The sequence below is a fragment of the Brassica oleracea genome, chromosome C5 (assembly GCF_000695525.1).
Source record: "Brassica oleracea var. oleracea cultivar TO1000 chromosome C5, BOL, whole genome shotgun sequence".
Lineage (NCBI taxonomy): Eukaryota > Viridiplantae > Streptophyta > Magnoliopsida > Brassicales > Brassicaceae > Brassica > Brassica oleracea.
The window spans coordinates 2,577,482-2,596,415 of record NC_027752.1 but is presented as its reverse complement, the minus strand read 5'-3'; the positions used below and the strand labels follow the sequence as shown (position 1 = coordinate 2,596,415).

The window sequence follows — 18,934 nt, the reverse complement described above, 5'->3', positions numbered from 1 at the left end:
CCGTATGATTCAAAATCAAAGGTTACACTGAGAGAAGATTTGAAGCGCCCAACCACTACTCACTGAGAAGAATGTCAGAGGCGACGATCGCTGATCAGAGTTATCTCTTTCTCAATCGGATTCATGATCGAAGGTTCTTTCGTTTCCTCCTATATTCCTCTGAAATCTATTAAACCGATTCTATATTCTATATTCTCGTTAAATTTCGCAGGTTCGATGAAGAGTCTCTTCGGATTCTCGAGCTGTCTCTGGTTGCAACGAACGCGAAATCGTTTTCCGATCTTCGATCCCGACTGGGAGATTTCATGAGATCTGAATCGTCTGTCATATTCAGCGAGCTCGCTGGAGAATCCGTCGTTGCGAAGCTCTCAGTACTCGAATTCTTCGCTCGTGCTTTCGCTCTTATCGGCGATACGGAGGTTTGTGTCTAAAGCTCTTTTAGATCTGAATAAACTAAAAATTAACATTGAGGTACTCAGCTTAATCGTTTACCGTTCATGATTACAAACTGAAGATTAGCAGATTGATTTGTGCTACTTTCTCGAATTGCTTATGTTATGATCTGTTGTTATGTGTTGAATAGAGCTGTTTAGCTATGAAGTATGAGGCATTGACTTTGCGGGAGATCAAGTCCACAAGCTGTTTGTGGTTAAGAGTTTCACATTCGGAGTGGACCAGCTTTGCAGTCCAGTCTATGGAGCATGGATTCCCTTCTATTGCTAGAAAGGTGAGTAGTCTCCCTTTTGTAAATACATGAGCTCGTTGCTTTTACTCGCGCAAAAGAAAGATTCTTAACATGCTCAATGAAAAATGAGCTTCCTTCCTATGCAATTGTTAGCTTGGATGCTTGAACAATCAGAATATTGCACTGCTAAATTTTCTCGATTACTTTTACCGTATGGAAGTAATGATCAGTTTGGTTATCTCTCATTGCTTATTTTGCTTTTTACTTAAGACTTACTGTGACGGTATATGACATTGTTCTGACGTTGACCTAGGCCTCCGAAAATGCGCTGCTGGGCCTTAAGAGGGATAGTCTGATTGAACCAACATCAGAGGAGTATTCTGAAACTTTGGATGCTGCTGAGAGTGTAAGGAGACTAAGGGATTCAGCTGCGTCGTTGACATCTTCACACTCAGGTATTTTCATTTATACCGTGTGTTGTTTATAGTCCATTACCTCGAACAGAGTTCAACTACATTTTAATTGCTTTCGTCCTGGATATCCCAAATAATAGTATTTACCGTGTCTTTTCAATTCTTTTTGTTTGAAAAGATATTGGTCTTAAACTCTCTCTCAACCTAAATGAGTTTCACATTACCCGCTTTCATTTAGTATAGCGTCTCGCCGTGAATTCAGGCATAGAATATGATTTTGAAATTATACACATTTGCCTTCATTATAATGTAACTGTTATGGAGGATTCATTGAGCTGTACATTACGATCTTGAAAATCTTCTGGTTGGTGATTTATATGAATGGATAGAAACTTTAACATAGTGTATCTGAGTAATTTTCAATTCACAAACAGTTCAGGCACAAGGTGCAGAGTACTTGAGGAGCAAGGAACTCAGGATACTAAGCAGGCAAATAAGACCCATGAAAAATCTAGATTCCACAGGTAGCAATTTGTTCAGAGAAGGAATCAATAAGCGAAATGAAAGGATGTTACAGCATCTACGTAGCACTCAGATGATTCGAGACTTGGAACCACACTCTCGCTGTATTTGATGCAACTGGTGCTACAAACCTCAATGTTCGTTTGATACTTCATCATGACCATTCAAATACAGGTCAGCTTTCTTATCAAACATTACAACTTAGTTGTTACTAAAGATCACTTTGTGTTCAGAGAAGAACATATGAAGCTTAACCGCATTGATGCGCATGAATCATTTTTACCCTTTTTGGCATCTAATTTAAGTAAAGTCAGGCGAGCTAGTTTTTTATTTATTTTCAACCAAATCATTCGCTTCATGTCATAAACATGCTATATAAGTGTTTCCGTAGATATTTTGAATACTTATATATTATTTAGATACATGTATCTATAATAAAAAAGGAAAGAAGCTTTCGTTTATTCGGCTACTAGTATAGCGTGGAAAAAGGGCTGAAATGAAATGGTCTCTAGTGAACTCCAAAGGAGCAGTAAGAGAGGTCCCATTCCAAGCTGGACTCGAAGCCAATCAGCTTGGTATTATCCCGTCACTTTTGGGATAAGACGCCACGTCGAATCAAATTACATCACATGTTACAAAAGTATTAAAAAGGAACCTAGCTCTGTAATGATATCTATGTATATATCTATGCTTTCGGTATGATGCTCGGATAGACTAAGAAAAAAAAAAGAGTGGAGGAAAAGATAAGACATGGATACACAAAGGTTACCAAAGAAAGAAGAGCAAGAAGAAGAAGTGGCTGATCATAAACCTTTTTCAATCTTTGAGTCCATTAACGCTTTCTCTCGAGAGCAACACTATCATTCTGTCGATGGCTTCGACCGCATTTTCGACATGAACATTGACAGTTTAAGCTGCTCTCATGAGCTCAACTGGGATTTCTGGAAAGAAGAAGATGTGAAGGAAGAAGAGAAGAGTTTGAGTACTGATCACGAAGGCTCAAGTTCTGGGTTTTGGGATAATATGTCGACGGATTATGAAGACAGAGAGTTGGGTCTGAAGCTGAATCTGAACCATCAAGAAGTTATTGATGCTTGGTCTGATCGCCGACAGCAGCCTCTGTGGACAGATACCTCAATGCTACTGGCTCCGGCCAATGCCCTTTATGTGAGTTTGTGTTAAAATCTCTTACTTGCTGTGCAAGTTATGGATAGTGATGTAATCTTGATGAACTAGTATTAACGGTTTAGAGTGTGTCCAGAGGGGTGAAGTGCCGGTGATGGATGAAGAGAGAAACATGAGAAGAGAAGCGAGTGTGTTAAGGTACAAAGAGAAGAGACAGAGTAGGCTCTTCTCTAAGAAGATAAGGTATCAAGTCCGAAAACTCAACGCTGATAAACGACCTCGTTTCAAGGTGTCTCTCTCTTGTGTCCTTTTCTCTACATCTTCGCCTAAACTCAATGAATGTTAACTAGTTCTTTGTTATTTTCATATTTAACTGATCTGTGCTAGAGAACTTTAAACTCTATTTATTTTTCTTATGAATTTTCTTGAGATACGTTTCTTTTGAATTATTTGTAGGGTCGGTTCGTGAGAAGGGAGACTTAAAAGGGGAAATAAATATCTGGAAGAAAAATATCTCCAATCTTCGATGCGTCTTTTTTCTTAGTATTATATTATTATTATGACGATTATTATTTCACATTTTATTTGTGTTTTTGTGACATATCATTATCAACTTTTACAACTTTGTCAAATTTGAAACGAAAAATATCTCCTTCGCGAATAAAAGAGATGCAAAAATATCTTTTAAGTAAAGGAGTGGAAGATTACATGAAGAGGACGTTTATGGCAAGTCTTTATCGAGATTGGTGGGGTCTAAGTCTAGAAAAGGGTTCGCCACATGTTTGAGTCAAAAACTAACCAATCCTATGTCGGGGCCAAGTGCCAACTTTGTTTCAACGTATGTAAACTTCATGTTACAGTCAGTGAACGGCATCTGAAATGTCAGATAAAAAGTGTTTTGACAATGCGATAAGTTACCTTGCTACATCGTTTCTACTTAAACTGTAAATATCTCCTTCGCGAATATAATTTACACAATCTCACGATATAAAGTGCATGCATTCAAACAATATAGTGATGTAATTATGTAGATGAAGGACTACGAGTGCATGTGCATGCACCTATAATTCCGATCTGTAATGAGGAATATATATTTGATGCTCTTGAGCTACTATATATTACTGCTTTCGATTCTTTCTTTTCTTCCTCATCTTTTCATCTCTAACTCATACACGAAGCCTACCCTTGGTCACTATATTAAAATAAACCCAAACTATAGATAATAAGCCCATTCTCCATCTATAATATCCCCTAATATTAACATTATCCATTCCAAAATAGTTCCATCCCAGCAGACGCTTTTTGATGAAATTTATATGATACGGTGACATATTATGGGCCGGGCCATGAGCCCATCGTATTATGATTTATATTCACACCTTTTGTGGTGGGTCTAACCAGAAACCTCGGATGTACAGTACATAACGCAGGTCAGTAGTTTCTTCTTCCCAGAAAGAAAATATATAAATGCGAAAGATGATGTCGCCACATCAGATGAAAATATATGTCGACACATCAGATGTGATTAGACTATACACATTTGTAAACACATTCGACACGACACGACTCTCTGTGAGAAAGAAGAAGACGAATCACACGGAACCTGTGTCTGTCCAATCCATAAAAAGATGTCATCTTTCATAGTTTTAAAAGCTTTCCGACGGAAAAACCAAGGAATCTCCTCCACTATGCTCTCTCTATACTCCTCCTCTACCATCAAAGCCTCTTTTCATTCTTCCTTTCCTCCTCTCCGATCACCACCACCACCACTCTCCGTTGGATCTCATATCCGGCTCGTGAAGCGAGATCACTCCGTACCCGCTGCTTCTGGTGGTGTCTCGATGTCAACGAATAGAGATTCTCACGGATCGTCCTCGCAGGTCCGTTCTAATTTCGTACTTCTTAGTTTTTTCGATGTAGGCCGTGATTGTTTACGTTTCCCGGTTTGATTCTCGATCAGGTCGCTGAACCGTTTTTCAGAAGCGTTTTAGGACAGATGGAAACGGTTTACCTAAACCGGAACCCGACGCCTAGATCAGTCTTGGAGCTTGTCAGATCCGTTGATGACGAGCAGCTTTGCTATGATCATCTCGCTTTCAGGACCTTTGGGGTATAAAGTCTCTGACTTTCCTTTATTGTTATTTGCTTCCGACATTTGAACAAAAGTTGAAAGTATATCTTGTCTCTGTGTTTTGTAATATGTGGTTAGATTGGCGGTTATGGGATTGACTCGCTTGCAAGCTTCTTCCTTGACTATGGGTATACCCAAATGGATGAGCTGAGGTTTCCTGCCAAAAAGCTGAGAGCTTTGTGGTTTGCGCCTCCTCATGCTTCTGCTGTTCCTGGTGGAAGTGGTGTAGATGGTCCTTTACCGAGAGTTTTTATCTCAGAGCTTCTTGTCGAACAGATGAGCACACAGACGCAGGTAACGGTTTGACCCTCGATGGTTGACTGTTGTGTATGAGTTTGGAAGTAAAGTAAGTATGTTCTCTTGTTTTCCAGGATGTGATCAGAAAATACACTGAAACATCGCCTAATGGGAGAAAGTACGCTGCTCTCTCTAGTGCTTTGGGTAGTTTACCATGGGAAAAGCCTCTATCTTCTGAGTTTGAGCAGTTGGCTAGGTACATGTTCTATTTGCTATTGAAATTTCTAGATCAAGACAGAGTGTGTTGACTCATTAGTTGATACCTTAATCTACAGGGAAAGTGAATATGCTGCATGGACCCTTGCCAATGGCTATGCACTAAACCACGTCACTATCTCCGTCCATCGGCTTAAATCTCATCTAAACAAAATTAAGAAGCTCAATCAGTTCCTTGAAGAAAAAGGTTTCAGACTGAACTCAGAAGGAGGAGTCCTTAAAGGTTTAGTAATCAATCAAACTCACGAGCTAGATTAGAGACGATTTAAAGCTAATTTGGGTTTTGCAAACAAATGAAATGACTGATACATGTATCTTTCCATATTTTTTTTTTTTCAGTTAGCCCTGATGGTGGTTTGCTGCAAAGCTCAACTGTGGCAGATTCTATTTCTTTCAGGTTCTCTGATGGAGTCACCAAATCTATCCCTTGCTCATACATCGAGTTTGCTGAACGCCTTGTGCTTCCCCAGTACCAAAACATACCCGAAAGCGAGGTAAAGTAACGATGCTGGTTGAGTCTTATCTCACTTATAAATCGCTTGCTGTGGAAATCATTTATAAAGCTGATTCATATCTTTGTATCAGTATTGTTAATTAACCACTTGTTAAAAGTGCAGATAAAGGAGTTTCATAGAAGAGATGGATTTGAGGTGGGTAATGCGGACAAGATCTTCGAGAGCACAAATCAGGAGCAGCTTTCCCGACGAACCGGCTGATGGCAGCATATAGCCACGGCTTCTTCACCCATATAAATTCAATCATGCCTTGTACACATGTGAAGAATTAGAGCTGAAACTGTTTGTAATGTCTTTAATCAGTAACAATAACTAATCCAAAACCCTCCCAACTAAAATATTGTATGTTTCTTGACCATTTCATACAATGTTAAACCAAGTAGAAACAAGTTGATTCCAATGAAGAGAAATTGCACCCTATAACCAAACAAAAAACTCAAATTAGGTAAGTAACCAAAATGCTCTTCTCTCTTTTCCTTCATTTCCTATCTATCTCTACTTTCGCTCTAAAAAAAATATTTTGTTTATTTTTTTGGTTATTTCACAAATTCTCTCTACAATGAACTCGTACAAAACAGATAGGTACAAAGGATGGACGCAAAGTCTCGTTCTTTCTGCCAGGCTTGGGATCCACAAACATTTTCAAAATAAAAAGAAAAGCCCAACAGAGACCAAAAAACATATCTGGTCTGAATAGAATAGTAATTGCTTGAAAGCCAACAACGTCACAACAGAATCCTGGTCCGACTTCTCCACCTGAACATTCAAACATTTTGAAATGAAGGATTCAGACAAAAAAAAAAAAAAAAAAAAAAAAGGAAAATAAAAGATTTTCGTTTAAGAAAACACTTGATTCACAAGCAGGAGATTGACGTTCTGCTCTAACCATGATGAATTGCGCCTGGATTAATTATCACTAGATAGTAGATCTCTAATTGTTTTTGATCTCACTAAAATGATCCGCTTCATGATGTAGTCAATGACAAACCAATCCTCCCCTTTACATACGTATAACCGCCAACTCTCCTTATCGGTTATTCACATCCCTCTTTGGAACCATCGCTCCAGCATTTTCGGAAAACCCTAACTTTCATCTCCGCCGCCACTCCCGATCTAAGCCCCAAAATGGCTACGGAGGCCACAACCGCGTCCAAATTCCAAGACCCGGACCTCCGACCGGTCTCCCAATTCAAACCGGAAACCGCTCACGACGGTCTCCGGTTCTGGCAATTCATGATCGCCGGCTCGATCGCCGGCTCCGTCGAGCACATGGCGATGTTCCCCGTGGACACAATCAAGACCCACATGCAAGCCCTCCGCCCCTGCCCTTTAAAGCGCGTCGGGATCCGGGAGGCCTTCCGCTCGATCATCCAGAAGGAAGGACCCTCCGCGCTCTACCGCGGGATCTGGGCCATGGGCCTCGGCGCAGGCCCGGCCCACGCCGTTTACTTTTCCTTCTACGAGGTCTCCAAGAAGTTCCTTTCCTCAGATTCGAACAACTCCGCCGCGCACGCCGCCTCCGGGGTGTTCGCGACGGTGTCGAGCGACGCGGTGTTCACGCCGATGGATATGGTGAAGCAGAGGCTGCAGATGGGGGAAGGGACTTACAGAGGGGTGTGGGACTGCGTGAGGAGGGTTATGAGGGAGGAAGGGTTTGGTGCGTTCTACGCTTCTTATAGGACGACTGTTCTCATGAACGCGCCTTTTACTGCTGTCCATTTCGCTGCTTACGAGGCGGCTAAGAAGGCGTTGGTGGAGGTTTCGCCGGAGAGAGTTGGCGATGAGGAAGGTTGGTTGGTTCACGCTACGGCCGGAGCGGCTGCTGGTGGGTTAGCGGCGGCTGTGACTACGCCGCTTGATGTTGTCAAGACGCAGTTGCAGTGTCAGGTAGAAATAGAATGATTCCTTCTCTTTAGTGTTGATTGCTCTTTGTCTATAATCTCTAAAAGACTAAAACTTTGGGTAGAAAGGCAACGTGATTAGATGCAAAGAACTATGTGTAAGTTGATGGTAATCATGTGTTAGAGCTGCACCATAAGCTTCTCTAGCTTTTGACATTCACATAGAACTTGGCGTTGAAAGAATCTTAAGGGGCAGTTATTTGGTTTCGATGGTTAGATGTTTCAACCAGTACGTTTCTGGTTTGTGTAAGTATAGGGTAGAGTGTGTGGCAATGACATTTCCCAATTGAGTTATCGTTAACTCAGGTCTTACTATGTAAGCTTATGTTGATGTAGCATAGCATTTATGGAATGGAAAATATATGTTTGTTTCGTTTTATTATGTGATCTTATGGGGAAGATCCAGAAGGAGCCGAATCAAAGTGTACAATCTTTATAATCTGGAGAGATGGTTATGTTTTTTAGTTGAAGCGTAAGGTGCATATTCTTTGCATGTATGTTTTGATTATTTGTGTGTTTCGTAAATGGAACAGTAGTGGCTCAAACTTGGTTGAAAACAGCTACATCACAATCAGCTATGTTCATGAATCTTTGCTCTACAATAAAATGTATGGAATGATCTCTCAATCATCTGTGGTAATGTTGCAGGGTGTGTGTGGATGCGACCGCTTCACTAGTAGTTCGATAAGCGATGTACTTAAAACGATTGTGAAAAAAGATGGATATAGAGGACTTCTAAGGGGATGGCTTCCGAGAATGCTTTTCCATGCTCCAGCAGCAGCAATCTGTTGGTCCACTTATGAAGGTGTCAAGTCTTTCTTTCAGGACTTCAATGGTGATCCAAACACTGCCTGAAAAAAAAGACTAAGAGTTAGGTATCCACGCTCTTGACGATTCTGTTTGTTTTTCTTTGTAAAATTGTGTTGTCAGGGTTTTTTAAAGTCACTTTAGATCATTTTTTTCCAGGCTTGTGTTGTTGATGATGATGTTGAGAATTTTGATGTGTACAAAACTATGTTTTTTTTTTCCAAATTTTTCAATAATAATAATAACTGAATGAGTCTTAGCAACTGAAAATAGCAAAGAGATGAGACAGCTGCTTGATTCATTTACAAGTCTTAAACTTTGTTTATATGACTCATTTCACCACTAAATTTACTTTGGATTGAATGGATATGGAAACCCAAAATCCATATCACTCAACTTGAATGGCTGACTTTGCTTCAGTTGTACAGAAACCATGTTACTTCCAAGTGTGTGGTAAACCATCCTCCTTATTCACCAGAGCTGGATGTGGGACATGTGCCTAGCTAGAGTAACATGATCTTTTATTATGTTATCTACAAATATCACATAATACATTTAAGTTGTTAACAATAGCACCAGTGGTCTAGTGGTAGAATAGTACCCTGCCACGGTACAGACCCGGGTTCGATTCCCGGCTGGTGCATTCTGAGCTGTGATGATAATTGGCTTAAGTGAAGGTTGGGTCCTTCGCATTCATCTGAGTTTCTGATGATATCGCCGCACCTGAGCTCTTTCTTTTTTGGCTTATTATCTAAAGCTGTTTCTTACCGAGTGTTGGCACATAGGTAAGCTACTCCAGAGTATATTTGAAAAAAAAAGTAACATTAACTATAGTGTTTTGTGTTCTGCTATACAAACCTTTTACTTGATGAATACCGTATGTTTCTGATGATTCACATACATGTATATACAATACATACATAGAGTTCAAATTTTGGCCTCACCTCAGCTGCATCTGGCTCTTCTCCGAAACTGCTGCTGCTCTTTTTTGTTCATGCCTAAGAGTACAAAGTTCAAGCTTAAAATCTAGGACATGAGTCTCTGTGTCTTGTCATTAAGATATTTCATATGTAATCAGCAACTTGAAGTTCATGAAGTCTGTCTCGGTTACTCCTTATAACTCTAGCTTTGTCCCCTCTTATTTCCAGAACCTGAAGAAACAACACCAGAGCCAGTCATAATCTCTAAGAATAGAGATTGTTCAAAGACATAATAAAAGCAACTAATCAAGAACCAAGATTGTTACAAATACCTCTGGTCTAGAGTCAAGAACACCACTGGACATTCCCACATCAACTCTCCATATGCCGCAACCATATTCACTACCAAGATATTTCATTAAATTTTTTTTTATAGAGATATCTTGGGAATAAGTTTTTGATCAAATGTACCAGTTTACGCCTGATAACTGAGGAGTATGCCCCACCACCATCGCCTTGGCACCAACAGCTTCAAGAGAGTCCCGGAGAATTTTACTTACCTGATTAGAAAAGTACTCATGAAACAACATTCAATCCAAACTGATGAATAATTTAACTTGCCTGTTCAATTTGATATTCATTCAGATCAGAGGTCTCTCTTGAGTAAAGCCTGCTCCAGACCACACTATCATATCCCCGAGTTGCAATGAACGGCATCTCAGGACTATCCTCCTCATCACTAGAGCTCTTCATCCAAGTAGACACTTCTCTGTTTATCCTCTCTACCCCATACGCAACTGTAAAACAAGTACACATCATAAGTAAAAGAGTTTCAAATCTAAAAAGAAAAAAAAAACATCTCTGGACGCTAAAACTGATTATGTTTATACCGTGGTGAGGAAGGAGACCACCGTGGCAGAACACCCAGTTATTAACACGCAAGACAACTCCATGACGAGACAACTCACATGCTAATCGACCACCTGGTCTGAAAAGAACCGACCTTGCAATCACTCCCTTTTGCCTCTGTCCTAAATAGTTTTTTTTAAATACAGAATCTTTAGATTGAGTCAAGAGAAGGCACCAGCAAAAAATTTAAGTACCTTCACTATATTCCATTGATCCCAATAGGTTTGTGAACTTCTTCTATCTTGTTTCCATTGCCTTGACTCGAAAATCCAATTCTTGAAAGCTTTGTCCCAGTCTTGTGCATAGTCCTCCAAGTAGTCAAGAAAGTCTATACATTCATCAAATGCTCTCGTGTCTACGTATCTGAAGTCCCCTTCAACGTTCATCGTCTCATGGTTCCCATTAACCTGGAAAACAGCACCACCGTTGGCTTTGGCCTGTTCGTCAAGTAACCTCAGTAAGGAGAGTATTGCAATCTCATCCTCGCCACGGTCCAGTATATCTCCTACCTGGACTACTACCTGTAATCTCAAAAAAGATCTTATTATAAACCACTAGGAGATCTTAAAACATCAAGACAGAAATTTAGGAACAGGTTGCTTTCGACACAAGCATAGTATCAGACAGCATCAACCGTTGAACTAAATATGCAACAGAAAACTGAATTTGTTTTCTAATTTATTTGGTAAGTGATGGAAAAAAGGACATACAGTGTCTTCGCCGATCCAGTGGTCTTTTCCGTCGGAGCTTAAGACACCGGCAATCTGAAGGGCATCTCTGGCTTTGCGCAGATCGCCGTGAAGGTCTCCAACTATGCGGTAGCGTAAGAAAACCCAAAACGTAAAAATCTCAGCTTTGTTGTCGTATTACCAAAAAGATTAGATTTTTAGTGACGAACCTGCGATGATGCGGCGAGAAGGGGCGGAGACGAAAGTGGGTGGGTCTCCGTTGATGACGATCGGTTTCAGAGCAGCTTCGTTGGAATTGGAAATGCTCAACAGAGAGGAGGAGGAGGAAGAAGAAGAGGGTTCGACGAGTTTCTGGGGATGAGAAGGAGGAAGAGGAAGTAAGGAGTTGAGGTAAAAGGAAGTCATTGGTTGTGGTGGAGGAGGAGCAATGATCCTCCGGAGGTTTGATGAAGCGTGTGACTTGGGGTTCAAATGCATGCTTGCTGAGTAATCCTTTTGTTATATATCTACTGGCTGAGATTTTTTCTCAGAAATATTGTTTTGGGTTTTTGTTTTGGGGTTTTTAATAAAGTAAAAGGAGAGCCACAAAGCGAAAAAGCAAAAGTAAGATATGTTTCTCTTCTTTTTTTTTTCCTTTTGCAACTGATATGTTTCTCTTCTTCTAGAGATAACGTAACTATGTAAAATGATGATCTTACACATAATCTAACACAATATCATAAATTTCATCTGATATCATAGATATAATTTTATACATTTTCTTACATATTTTTAAAATTATTACTAGTACATAAATATATCATATATCAATTATGAAAATATATACTCTGTTTAATAAGATAAAGATAAAATTTCCTTGAAACATATAATAAATAATAAAATTATATGAATTATAAGTGGAAAAGTGTACTATTATACAATTTTTTTTTTTAATTAGATTTTTCATTTTGTATATCTTTTTCTTATATTTTAATATTATGAAAATAAAATTATATTGTTAGATGGGCCCCCAAATTTCTTAGACTAGGCTATGTATATAATACAGTATTAAGAAAAACATTGGGCCTGTCAACCAAATTGCTAAACTCGACAGTATCGTTAGACCAAATATTATGGATCTCAAAATTAGCACATGTTTATTGGCCTATAACTAATTTCCACGTCAAATGCAAGGAAACAAAAGTCTTGCTAATTATAAAGAACACCGAAAATTCAACACGACGAAGTCATTGGCCCATTTGACCAATTCCCACGATCCATGGAACTAGCCCTGCTACTTCGGTTTTCCGAAACCGAACCGAACCGAACCGTCGGTTTTCGGTTAACCGAAGTTTTTAAAAACAATTCCAAAATAAACCGAATGAAATTTCGGTTCGGTTCGGTTCGGTTATCGGTTTATTTCGGTTTTCAATTTTATTTCCGAAAATAACCGAATGTTTAAATTTTCGGTTAATTTTGGTATAACTTTTCCAAAATATTCGGATATTTTCGGTTAAATTCGGTTATTTCGGTTAAATTCGGTTATTTTCGGTTCGGGTTTTCGGTTATTTTTGGTTATTTTCGGTTTTTTAATTTTTTTTTTTTTTTTTGAAAATCAAAAACCGAACCGAACCGAACCGAAAACCGAATTAATTTTCAAAACCATACCGAATTGAACCGAATTGAAAACCGAACCGAACCGAAAACCGAAAAAAAAACGGTTCGGTCCGGTTCGGCCCATTCGGTTCGGACAAAAATCCCAGGCCTACATGGAACGATTAATTTGGGGTCACTGACAAACGCAAAACGCATGCGGTTGGTAAAGTGCATTCACGTTCTGATTTAAACATCATACCAGACCGAACCCAAAAAATATTGAAACAAAGACAAAGTCTTGGTCGTCGCAATAAAAAAAAATACAGAATCAATCAAAATACAAACAGAAGCACACAAGTCAGACATGCTTCCCGCGTCTAATCTCATTCTTCTGCTGCCCGAAGACTTTTCCATTTCATAATCTTAAAGAGTTTCGTCTTTATTCACATAATCCACCGATCCCCCTAATTTCCACGAACCTTTATTATTATTATTATTATCTCCAATCAAACTCATATGGCTGAAGCCGGCGACGAGAATCTTTACGCAGCCGCCAGAGACATCGCCAGGGCTCTCGGGAAGGACCCTAGCGCCGCCGGCGATATCTTACAGATTCTCTCCGGCTATGGCGCCACGGGAAACACAAGCAGCAACTCTCGAGCCTCCACAGCATCCCGCGGCGACGCTAACCTCAACCGATCACTTAACTCCTTAGAGAGACAGATCTCTAGCTACATCGTTGAGGATCGTCCGATCTGGTCTGATCCCGTTGACTCGCGGAGTTTCCTCGACGCTGTTGATGACCTACTTGCGGTGGCCGGAGACTTGAGATCCATGGCCGGAGACAAATCCGTCGCCGTCTGTCTCTCCCGTGCCGATGAGCTGATTCAACAGGTGATGTTTAGGCTTCAGGAGGAGTTTGGATATGTAATGGACCGGGCCTCCGAGTCGTTTGACTCGGACGACGAGTTCTCCGGTGAAGAAGACAACGACATAGGCTACGACCAGGTACTTAATGAATATTCAAATATATTTAATTACTAAATACAAAATCCACATTAACTTCTCCTTTTGTTGACAATCCAGTTTAAATTTATAGTTCGGTTTACATTTATACATATGAGTTTCGTTTAAATTGTCGGTCCAAGTTGATTCGGTTTGGTTTCAGTTAACATTGTCGTAGTAAAATTTTACAACATTTAAATAGGATTTAAATTTTAAAAACATCTAACAAATATTGTGTTTACTCAATTATTCAGTAATATTAAAATAGATTAATTGTCATGTCTGTTATCAGTATAAAAATCAGTTTTAACTTTTTAGTTGAAAATTAAGAAACAGTTTCTTATATTTTCCTAAGAACTCCGCGGTAAGAAACCGTGGATAATGATGGTCTAATCATCTAACAAATTTTGCGTCTATTCAATTATTTAGTAATATTTAAATGGATTTCAATTTGTTTTTCTTTTTTTTTTTGCAAGAAAATATATTTTTTAGTTTGGTTTAAATTTTGTCAGTTAAACATGATACGGTGATACGGTTTGGTTTTGGAATAGGTTATCGTTGCCCGTCCCGTGACTGACTACAAAATCGTGATCGAGCCGCTGCAATCTAGCGTCATAGGCGATCTCAACGCGATCGCTGTGCGGATGGTCGCAGGTGGATTCGGGAAAGAGTGTTCACGAGTCTACAGCAGTCGACGAAGAGAGTTTCTAGAGGAGAGTCTATCGAGGTTACATCTGAGAGGGCTAAGCATGGAAGAAGTCCAAGACTCTCCGTGGCAAGACCTGGAAGACGAAATCGACCGTTGGATCAAAGCCGTCACAATGGTGTTCCGCGTTTTCTTCCCTAGCGAGCGTCTCCTCTGCGACCGCGTTTTCACCGACCTCCCTGTCTCATCCGTAACCGATCTATCCTTCATGGAAGTTTGTCGCGGGACGACCACGCAGCTTTTGAACTTCGCAGACGCGATCGCTCTAGGGAGCCGTTTGCCTGAACGCTTGTTTAAGGTTATGGATTTATACGAAGCGGTTGAAGACTTAATTCCAAAAATGGAAACGCTGTTCTCTAATAAATATTGTTCGCCGCTGAAGCACGAGGCGGTTGCGATTCAGAAACGGTTAGGTGAAGCGGTTAGAGGGATATTTATGGAGCTTGAGAATTTGATCCGTCGCGACCCTCCCAAAACCGCGTTTCCTGGCGGTGGGATTCACCCGATCACACGGTACGTGATGAATTATCTGCGCGCGGCGTGTAAATCGCGACAATCCTTGGAGCAGATCCTCGACCATACCGGGAACGACGCCGGATCAGAGACGAGACCTTTGTCTGTGCAACTCATATGGGTTTTGGAGTTGTTGGAGAGTAACTTGGAAGGCAAGAAACGAACGTACCGTGACCCGCCTTTGTGTTTCTTGTTCATGATGAACAACGGTAAGTATATTCTTGACAAGGCGACCGATAACGAGCTTGGTTCGATCCTAGGAGAAGACTGGATTGTTAAGCATGCAGCGAAGCTGAGACAATACCATTCGAACTTCCTAAGGAGCTCGTGGAACCAAGTCGTGGCATTGCTTAGGACCGAGAGTCCATATTCTAAGTTGATAGAGAATCTTAAACAGTTCAAAGCCCGGTTCGATGAAGTGTGTTTGATGCAATCTCAATGGGTTGTTACTGATGAGCAGTTGAGAGAGGAGTTGAGAAGCTCCGTTGCTGGCATTGTGTCTCCGGCGTACTCAAGCTTCGTCGGAAGATTGAAGGCGTCGCCGGAGATTAATGGGAGGCGTGGAGAGCCGTTTATTCCGTATACCGTTGAAGATTTGGAGTTGAGGATTAAGGGGTTGTTCAAAGAACGCTAGAATTGATTAATTTTAATATGAAAAGAAGAAAAAGATTATTAATCTATAAATCTGTAACATTGTGAATCCTGTTTAAAAATGTTTTTTTTTTTGTTTTGTTTGGTGAATGTTGATGGAATTAAAAAGTGACAATATACATCAAAGAATAGAATTAATCTCATTGTGACAAATACATAAAGTACTGTATAACCAATGAAATACTTAATAGTTGAGAGAGCTTTAGGCATCAAGAAGCTTCGATAAGGTAGCGTAGCTAGAGCCAGCGAGGTAAGTGTAGGTGGCGAGGGAAGGGTGAATGGAGTCAAAGAACATATACTCAGAGTGATTGGAACACAACTTAGAACCGGAATTGCACATGTCACTTAAACCCCCTGTTCCGCAACACCCTATCTTGGTTTCCTTAAACCCTACACGTGAACAAATATCCAAGCCGTCAATAAACTAGGGTGATGACTTGTGGAAAAAGCAAGGTAAACATACCGTATTTAGCAGGGTGCTTGATCATGTCCATCATGGGATCGTAGACATTTGCGTATAAGATCTTGCTTCCTGGAAGAGAAGCTTCAATAGCAGGGAGTAGCTTTTGAAGTTTTCTATTGTACAAGACTGCATCTTTGTTCTCACTTTTTATGCATCTTCTGGATATGCCTCTGCTAAGTTTTGAGGTTATTTGGATCGGCAAACAGCCCATAGGAGACAACCCACCCACCGACATTTTTCGGCATCCTAAATTGTAAAGCTCCTAGACATATCAACACACACACACACAAAGTGTACATTAATAGTATTCTCTAGATAATGATTGGGAATATACAAGTGATCGATCATACTTGACCAGTATATTATTGAAGGTACAAACAATTTTCATTGTTCATGCAGATTTTATTTAATAAAATTATATATGATTATATTATTATATTTTTAAATAAATATATTTTCATTGCGATTAGATGGTTACCTTGACGAATTTTTCTAGTCTCTTAAGCACGAAATTTTGGTAATCAGATACTTTAGGATACTCTTGAGTCCTTGAGGGGAAATCATAATAGTTCAAGATGAAATCGTTAGTACCCGCGCTAACAATCACGATCGCACCATTGATGATCTCCATCGCTTTCTTCTTCCCTACAATACCTTTGAGACGAGTTATGTAACTTTTTAACATCGTAGGTTGATATGCGATGGGGATGGCCTTGGTCAAGAGCACAGTTTGGTCGTCATAGCCAGAATCAGCGGATGCAAAGTTAACACCGGTGACGATTTCTGTGTCAGAGAGGTTAGGTTGTAGAAAAGGAGGAACTAACTCTTTGATGTGAAGCTTGGAGGCGATAATGTCGCAATAGAGCTTTCCATTTGAGAATCTACCACTCGCTGCTTTCCCTGGGAGGTCGACTCCGTAAGGGATATGATTAGACTTGAAGTTGGCATCGGGGAGGTAGTTGTTGTTTCCCGTGTCAACGGATGAGTCTCCGAAGATTAGGATGGCCGGGGCGAGCGGTCGCGTTGTGGCTTTTTTAGCCGCGTTGCTGGACGCAACTAGAGTTGTTAGGAATAGGATGACCGCTATGGTTTTGGACGTAGCCATTGTGAATAATTGAGCACTCGTAGTTGTGATTATTGCGCTTTTACTCGTTGTTCAACTTTCTGATTATAATTTGATAAATCTTTTTCTCATTGAGGTGGATTTTATATGTGTTTGAAAGTGATTTTCTATTGGATTGAATTGTTAGTTGTGAGTTTGTTAATTACTTGAAAATGGGAAAAAATAGAAGGGTCAAACAACGGTTTGTCTGACAAAAATAAATAGTGAAATCTAATTAAAGGGAATTAAAGCTTGACCAAACCGAAAAGAAACAAACCCTAATTATATTTTATACTAAGAATGGAAAATTTTGTACTCTCGAGTAAAAAGATAAGAACCAATTTGTACAAAAAAGGTTGAAACTTTTATTTTGGTAAAAATTATTCTGGTAAATTTTTTGTCCAAATGTACTTGAATCAACCCAAGTATTCGTTGACTCGATCTCATGATCACTCCAATATATATTTTTTGCTAAAAAAAGTGGTAAATCATTCTCCGGAGAGAGAATGTGAAAGCCCAGGTGATTGCGCGCGTGAAAATCTTGTGCTGTGCGGATTCGAACTCGGGTCCCTTTAGAAATCCACAGAACGCCTTGACCACCCGACCACAGATGCGTGGTTATCACTCCAATATATATGTTTTTGTCCAAACGCATCTACAAAAAATTAAAGGCACATTCACTCAGAAAAATACTCTTATGAATTGGAGCATCCTGGTCACTACAAAATGTTTATAGTAGATATTAAGGTAGATATGGAGAACTGATATGTGTGATTATGGTCAATAATAATTAATAAGCCTTACAACCGAAATGCAAATATCTTATAAAACGTTAAAATATAGGTACAAAGAAACCAACGAGTTTTAGCAAAAAAAAAAGATAAAGAAAGAAACCAACGAGATCATGCAAGAAAATCATATACCATAATACCTATATCATTGTGCATATGCATATATGGTTGTTGTTGTTTTTGACACGATTTTTTTATTGTATGTGGTTGTCTATGTTGATATTTTTGTATGTATAGAAATATAGAATCTATTATAAAAATGGATCCTCCAAAGTTCTAACACGAAAACGAGTTAATAATAGAAGTACGTGCAGAGGGAGATCAATTAAGATTACGGAAATCATTTACGTCCAAAACAATAACAAAAAGATATTGCACACGAGGGTAAATCTAACCAAACGTGTGTTATAGGCTGGAGATATCTCCAATCTGAAAACAGTCGTTAGCAGAAAATCTTAAAAGCAACACAATAATTTAAGTAACATTAATGTTATGCTACTATAAATAAACATACTTAAAATGGCTCTTACATTAATTTGAGAGTGCTATTATAGTTTAAATCATTAATTTGAGATTGCTATTAACGGAAATATCTATATAAAACCATCTTTAATGTATTTTCCAATATTTTCTTCTATAATAGAGTAACTTTAAGTATAAATGTGTGTGTTTAATGTATTCATCTATTTTGTTTCTAAAAGAATATAATCGTTTTTATTTTTATAACAAGTATTTTTATTTAAGAAAATTGTAAAATTAATCCTATTGCTTATATACTGTTGAAGATTTGTAGTTGGGGATTAAGGGGTTGTTCAAAGAACGCTAAAGTTGATAAATTTTAAAATGGAAAAGAAAAGGATTATTAATCTAAAATTTGTAACATTGTGAATCCTGTTAAATAATGTTTTCCTGTTTTGTTTGGTGAATGTTGATGGAATTAAAAAAAAAGTGACAATATACATCAAAGAATAAAATCAATCTCATGGTGACTAATACAA

The 18,934-nt window shown here is 39.2% G+C and overlaps 7 protein-coding genes and 1 non-coding gene across 10 annotated transcripts; 6 read left to right on the top strand and 2 right to left on the bottom strand.

The window, feature by feature from the left end:
- The first annotated feature begins 39 nt into the window (after positions 1 to 39).
- Positions 40 to 2,222, top strand: LOC106343569. Of its 3 annotated transcripts, XR_001269980.1 has the most exons (6): positions 40 to 133; positions 212 to 419; positions 584 to 727; positions 999 to 1,140; positions 1,533 to 1,794; positions 2,133 to 2,222. XR_001269980.1 is itself a non-coding variant. In XM_013782821.1 (5 exons), exons 1-5 carry the CDS (start codon positions 72 to 74, stop codon positions 1,624 to 1,626), a joined length of 645 nt encoding a protein of 214 aa, XP_013638275.1. In that variant the 5' UTR covers positions 40 to 71; the 3' UTR covers positions 1,627 to 1,838. The 3 variants fall into 3 exon arrangements, 2 of the variants coding, with proteins under 2 accessions (XP_013638275.1, XP_013638274.1); XM_013782821.1 differs by lacking the exon at positions 2,133 to 2,222 and having other exon boundaries at positions 1,538 to 1,838; XM_013782820.1 differs by lacking the exon at positions 2,133 to 2,222 and having other exon boundaries at positions 1,533 to 1,830.
- A 72-nt stretch (positions 2,223 to 2,294) lies between these two features.
- On the top strand, positions 2,295 to 3,425 carry LOC106343570 (zinc finger protein CONSTANS-LIKE 6). The gene is made up of 3 exons (XM_013782822.1): positions 2,295 to 2,787; positions 2,882 to 3,034; positions 3,202 to 3,425. Exons 1-3 carry the CDS (start codon positions 2,371 to 2,373, stop codon positions 3,226 to 3,228), a joined length of 597 nt encoding a protein of 198 aa, XP_013638276.1. The 5' UTR covers positions 2,295 to 2,370; the 3' UTR covers positions 3,229 to 3,425.
- Positions 3,426 to 4,239: 814 nt separating this feature from the next.
- LOC106343639 lies at positions 4,240 to 6,283 on the top strand. The gene is made up of 7 exons (XM_013782906.1): positions 4,240 to 4,625; positions 4,706 to 4,855; positions 4,955 to 5,170; positions 5,248 to 5,369; positions 5,449 to 5,612; positions 5,729 to 5,883; positions 6,007 to 6,283. The coding sequence occupies exons 1-7, from the start codon at positions 4,374 to 4,376 to the stop codon at positions 6,103 to 6,105; spliced, it is 1,158 nt and encodes a 385-aa protein (XP_013638360.1). The 5' UTR covers positions 4,240 to 4,373; the 3' UTR covers positions 6,106 to 6,283.
- A 594-nt stretch (positions 6,284 to 6,877) lies between these two features.
- LOC106343900 (mitoferrin) lies at positions 6,878 to 8,866 on the top strand. Its single transcript, XM_013783258.1, has 2 exons — positions 6,878 to 7,791; positions 8,454 to 8,866. The coding sequence occupies exons 1-2, from the start codon at positions 7,030 to 7,032 to the stop codon at positions 8,658 to 8,660; spliced, it is 969 nt and encodes a 322-aa protein (XP_013638712.1). The 5' UTR covers positions 6,878 to 7,029; the 3' UTR covers positions 8,661 to 8,866.
- A 318-nt stretch (positions 8,867 to 9,184) lies between these two features.
- On the top strand, positions 9,185 to 9,255 carry TRNAG-GCC. Its single transcript has one exon. It is a non-coding gene; the product is annotated as a tRNA-Gly (tRNA).
- A 160-nt stretch (positions 9,256 to 9,415) lies between these two features.
- On the bottom strand, positions 9,416 to 11,625 carry LOC106343637 (uncharacterized protein At1g18480). Its single transcript, XM_013782904.1, has 8 exons — positions 11,340 to 11,625; positions 11,152 to 11,252; positions 10,636 to 10,962; positions 10,423 to 10,558; positions 10,154 to 10,329; positions 10,004 to 10,092; positions 9,865 to 9,934; positions 9,416 to 9,763 (listed from the first exon to the last, which is right to left on the bottom strand). Exons 1-8 carry the CDS (start codon positions 11,605 to 11,607, stop codon positions 9,677 to 9,679), a joined length of 1,254 nt encoding a protein of 417 aa, XP_013638358.1. The 5' UTR covers positions 11,608 to 11,625; the 3' UTR covers positions 9,416 to 9,676.
- Positions 11,626 to 13,005: 1,380 nt separating this feature from the next.
- Positions 13,006 to 15,690, top strand: LOC106343727 (exocyst complex component EXO70B1). Its single transcript, XM_013783024.1, has 2 exons — positions 13,006 to 13,713; positions 14,262 to 15,690. The coding sequence occupies exons 1-2, from the start codon at positions 13,222 to 13,224 to the stop codon at positions 15,561 to 15,563; spliced, it is 1,794 nt and encodes a 597-aa protein (XP_013638478.1). The 5' UTR covers positions 13,006 to 13,221; the 3' UTR covers positions 15,564 to 15,690.
- Positions 15,691 to 15,782: 92 nt separating this feature from the next.
- Positions 15,783 to 17,148, bottom strand: LOC106344259 (GDSL esterase/lipase At2g30310-like). Its single transcript, XM_013783669.1, has 3 exons — positions 16,522 to 17,148; positions 16,044 to 16,305; positions 15,783 to 15,970 (listed from the first exon to the last, which is right to left on the bottom strand). The coding sequence occupies exons 1-3, from the start codon at positions 17,146 to 17,148 to the stop codon at positions 15,783 to 15,785; spliced, it is 1,077 nt and encodes a 358-aa protein (XP_013639123.1).
- Positions 17,149 to 18,934: the final 1,786 nt, after the last annotated feature.

Bases quoted from the DNA above. Each gene is read 5' to 3' on its own strand.
- LOC106343569 (XM_013782820.1), top strand. From the start codon at position 72: ATGTCAGAGGCGACGATCGCTGATCAGAGTTATCTCTTTCTCAATCGG. The intron at 134-211 runs GTTCTTTCGTTT...TAAATTTCGCAG, and splicing joins AATCGGATTCATGATCGAAG to GTTCGATGAAGAGTCTCTTC. The intron at 1,141-1,532 runs GTATTTTCATTT...ATTCACAAACAG, and splicing joins GTTGACATCTTCACACTCAG to TTCAGGCACAAGGTGCAGAG.
- LOC106343570 (XM_013782822.1), top strand. From the start codon at position 2,371: ATGGATACACAAAGGTTACCAAAGAAAGAAGAGCAAGAAGAAGAAGTG. The intron at 2,788-2,881 runs GTGAGTTTGTGT...GAGTGTGTCCAG, and splicing joins CTCCGGCCAATGCCCTTTAT to AGGGGTGAAGTGCCGGTGAT. The intron at 3,035-3,201 runs GTGTCTCTCTCT...AATTATTTGTAG, and splicing joins ATAAACGACCTCGTTTCAAG to GGTCGGTTCGTGAGAAGGGA.
- LOC106343639 (XM_013782906.1), top strand. From the start codon at position 4,374: ATGTCATCTTTCATAGTTTTAAAAGCTTTCCGACGGAAAAACCAAGGA. The intron at 4,626-4,705 runs GTCCGTTCTAAT...ATTCTCGATCAG, and splicing joins CTCACGGATCGTCCTCGCAG to GTCGCTGAACCGTTTTTCAG. The intron at 5,613-5,728 runs GTTTAGTAATCA...TTTTTTTTTCAG, and splicing joins AGAAGGAGGAGTCCTTAAAG to TTAGCCCTGATGGTGGTTTG.
- LOC106343900 (XM_013783258.1), top strand. From the start codon at position 7,030: ATGGCTACGGAGGCCACAACCGCGTCCAAATTCCAAGACCCGGACCTC. The intron at 7,792-8,453 runs GTAGAAATAGAA...GTAATGTTGCAG, and splicing joins AGACGCAGTTGCAGTGTCAG to GGTGTGTGTGGATGCGACCG.
- LOC106343637 (XM_013782904.1), bottom strand. From the start codon at position 11,607: ATGCATTTGAACCCCAAGTCACACGCTTCATCAAACCTCCGGAGGATC. The intron at 10,963-11,151 runs GTATGTCCTTTT...TTGAGATTACAG, and splicing joins ACTGGATCGGCGAAGACACT to GTAGTAGTCCAGGTAGGAGA. The intron at 9,764-9,864 runs GTATTTGTAACA...TTGTTTCTTCAG, and splicing joins TTCTTGACTCTAGACCAGAG to GTTCTGGAAATAAGAGGGGA.
- LOC106343727 (XM_013783024.1), top strand. From the start codon at position 13,222: ATGGCTGAAGCCGGCGACGAGAATCTTTACGCAGCCGCCAGAGACATC. The intron at 13,714-14,261 runs GTACTTAATGAA...GTTTTGGAATAG, and splicing joins ACGACATAGGCTACGACCAG to GTTATCGTTGCCCGTCCCGT.
- LOC106344259 (XM_013783669.1), bottom strand. From the start codon at position 17,148: ATGGCTACGTCCAAAACCATAGCGGTCATCCTATTCCTAACAACTCTA. The intron at 16,306-16,521 runs GTAACCATCTAA...TGATATGTCTAG, and splicing joins GACTAGAAAAATTCGTCAAG to GAGCTTTACAATTTAGGATG. The intron at 15,971-16,043 runs GTATGTTTACCT...GTTCACGTGTAG, and splicing joins CAAGCACCCTGCTAAATACG to GGTTTAAGGAAACCAAGATA.